The sequence below is a fragment of the Entamoeba dispar genome, genomic scaffold (assembly GCF_000209125.1).
Source record: "Entamoeba dispar SAW760 scf_1105229463201 genomic scaffold, whole genome shotgun sequence".
In the NCBI taxonomy this organism is placed as follows: domain Eukaryota; phylum Evosea; order Mastigamoebida; family Endamoebidae; genus Entamoeba; species Entamoeba dispar.
The window spans coordinates 1-2,487 of NW_001855574.1; the positions used below are offsets into that span (position 1 = coordinate 1).

The 2,487-nt window shown below is 23.2% G+C and overlaps 2 protein-coding genes across 2 annotated transcripts, besides 3 other annotated features; both read left to right on the forward strand.

Annotated features, from left to right (window-relative positions):
* Positions 1-309: 309 nt before the first annotated feature.
* Positions 310-1,278, forward strand: EDI_320040 (uncharacterized protein; the record flags this gene model as incomplete). Its single annotated transcript, XM_001740808.1, has 1 exon — positions 310-1,278. The coding sequence occupies one exon, from the start codon at positions 310-312 to the stop codon at positions 1,276-1,278; it is 969 nt and encodes a 322-aa protein (XP_001740860.1).
* Positions 1,124-1,158: a sequence feature (AT_rich).
* An 87-nt stretch (positions 1,279-1,365) lies between the features above and the next one.
* Positions 1,366-2,259, forward strand: EDI_320050 (uncharacterized protein; the record flags this gene model as incomplete). The annotated part of the gene is made up of 1 exon (XM_001740809.1): positions 1,366-2,259. The coding sequence occupies one exon, from the start codon at positions 1,366-1,368 to the stop codon at positions 2,257-2,259; it is 894 nt and encodes a 297-aa protein (XP_001740861.1).
* Positions 1,943-1,975: a sequence feature (AT_rich).
* Positions 2,260-2,273: 14 nt separating the features above from the next.
* Positions 2,274-2,487: a sequence feature (AT_rich).

Here is a 2,487-nt window from a genome sequence, read left to right on the forward strand (position 1 = left end):
TTAATTGATATAAATGATGAAGATTCATTTACTATAGAAGATGTAATTGATTCATCAAGAATAATAAATATCAAAGAAAAAGAAGATAAAAAGGAAGTAAAAATAAAGTTAAATGACAAATTATTTAAAACTATTGAATTGGATAAGAAAACAAAATTAAGTGATATCAGAAAATCAATTCAAAATATTCCAGAATCTGCACATTTCTATACACTTGATAATGAAATAATTGAAAAAGATGAAGAAGAAACATTTTTAGTAGAAAATATAATAAACAATGATGAAATTATTATTAAAAATGAAAAAGGAATGGATACTATAACAATTGGAATATATTTGGATGGAAAAATATTCATGAAAAAACAATTCAATAAGAACATTTCTCTTTCTGATATCAGAAAGAAACTTGAAATTGTAACATGTATAACAAAAGGTTTTGTATTTGAAGATCAAGAAAGAAATAAAATACAAAGAGAAAATGAAAAATCATTAAAATTATCATCTATTTTATATGATAACAAGATCAATATAACAACAGAAATGTCTGATACTTCATCAAATAATAATACAACATCTGTTGGTTCACTATGTAATACTACAACACATAATACATCATCAAATAATACTACAACTGTACCCAGAAAAAATGTTCCAATTGAAGGAAATATAAGATTGGAAAGCCATGAAAAAGGAAAATTGAAAATATATTTATATCCAAATGAACCATTTAACCAAATAGATGAGAGTGAAGCAATTGCTATTTTAGTTGTTGGTGAAACAGGAAGTGGTAAAACAACATTATTAAATAGTTTTGTAAATGCATTATATGGAATTAAGATAACAGATGATTTTAGATATATAATTATAAATGAAGATAATTTAAAACAAAATAGAGATCAATCTAAAAGTCAAACAAGTGAAGTAACAATTTATAATATTAAAAGAACAAAAAGAACACCACCAATAAAAATAATAGATACACCTGGATTTGGAGATACAAGAGGAATTGAACATGATAAAGAAATTACTAAACAAATCAAAGAAGCATTTGAAACAAAAGTATTAGATCTAAATGCTATTTGTTTTGTTGCACAATCAAGTAATCCAAGATTAACAGCAAGTCAAAAATATATATTTGATAATATTATTGATTTATTTGGGAAAGATGTAAAAAAGAATTTTATTACTATGCTTCATTCTGTGATGGTGAAGACCCACAAATTATTGGAGCATTACAATCTCAAGATTGTATTTTCAGTACAATTATTCCAGAAATAGATGAACCATGGTATTTAAAATTTAATAATTCAGCTATTTATGCTGATAGTACTGAAGATGGATTTACACAAATGTTTTGGGATAGGTATGAAAAGTTTTGATGAATTTATTAAAAAATTAACAAAATTACCAAGAATATCATTAAAACAGTCCAGAGAAGTTTTGAAGAGAAGAGAACAAATTAAAACTCAAATTGAAGGGCTGAGAATATCAATAAATAATGGAATATCAAAACTGAATGATATAGAAGAGACATATGAACAGCTCTATTTGAATCGAGATAAAATTAATAATAATAATGATTTTACATTTACTGTTAATGTAACAGTACAAAAAAAGATTGAGTTAGAAGTAGGAGAATATGTAACTAATTGTTTGAGATGTAATAGAACATGTCATTATCCATGTTATATTTCAGGAGATGTAAAAGATGGATGTTATTGTATTGGTGCTAATGGATATTGTAAAGTATGTGGATGTCATTATACACAACATGCAAACGTAGAATATAGATTTGATTATGTAACAGAAACAAAACAACAAACAGCACAAGAAGTACTTGAAAGATATAACGAAGGTAAAAAAGGTATGGCTAGTGCAGAAAATCTGTTAAACAAGTTAGAAGATGAATATATTAAAATCCAAATGGATTGTTATGATAAAGAATTAAAAATTATAAAATGTATTAATATATTATCATCAATTGCATTAAATGGTAAAATTACTAGTTCAAATGAATATTTAGATATATTAATTGATTCAGAGAATGAAGAAAAGAAAAGTGGATATAAAAAACGAATTGAAGGATATAAACAACTTAAACAATCAAATGAAATAATAGAAGATATTATGAAAAAATCAATAACACAAAAGAGTAAGGAAGAGATTAAAGCAGAGATTGAAAGAAAAATGAAAGAATTAAAACAAGGAGAAAAATCAACATTAGGTAAATTCATTCAAAAAATGAGAAGTATGTTTTAATCTGATAAAAACAGATAATTAAATGAAAGTTTTAATTAATTGGTTTAAAAATTAATATTTAATTAAATAATAAAAATGATAAATAATGTTCATTATTTTCCAATCTGAAATTTGTTCAATTTTTTATTATTAATTAAATTCTCTATGTATATTTGAATATAATACAATAAATGAATCAAATGAATTATCATATTGTTAAATATAATATTTTAATATCAATATTAATAT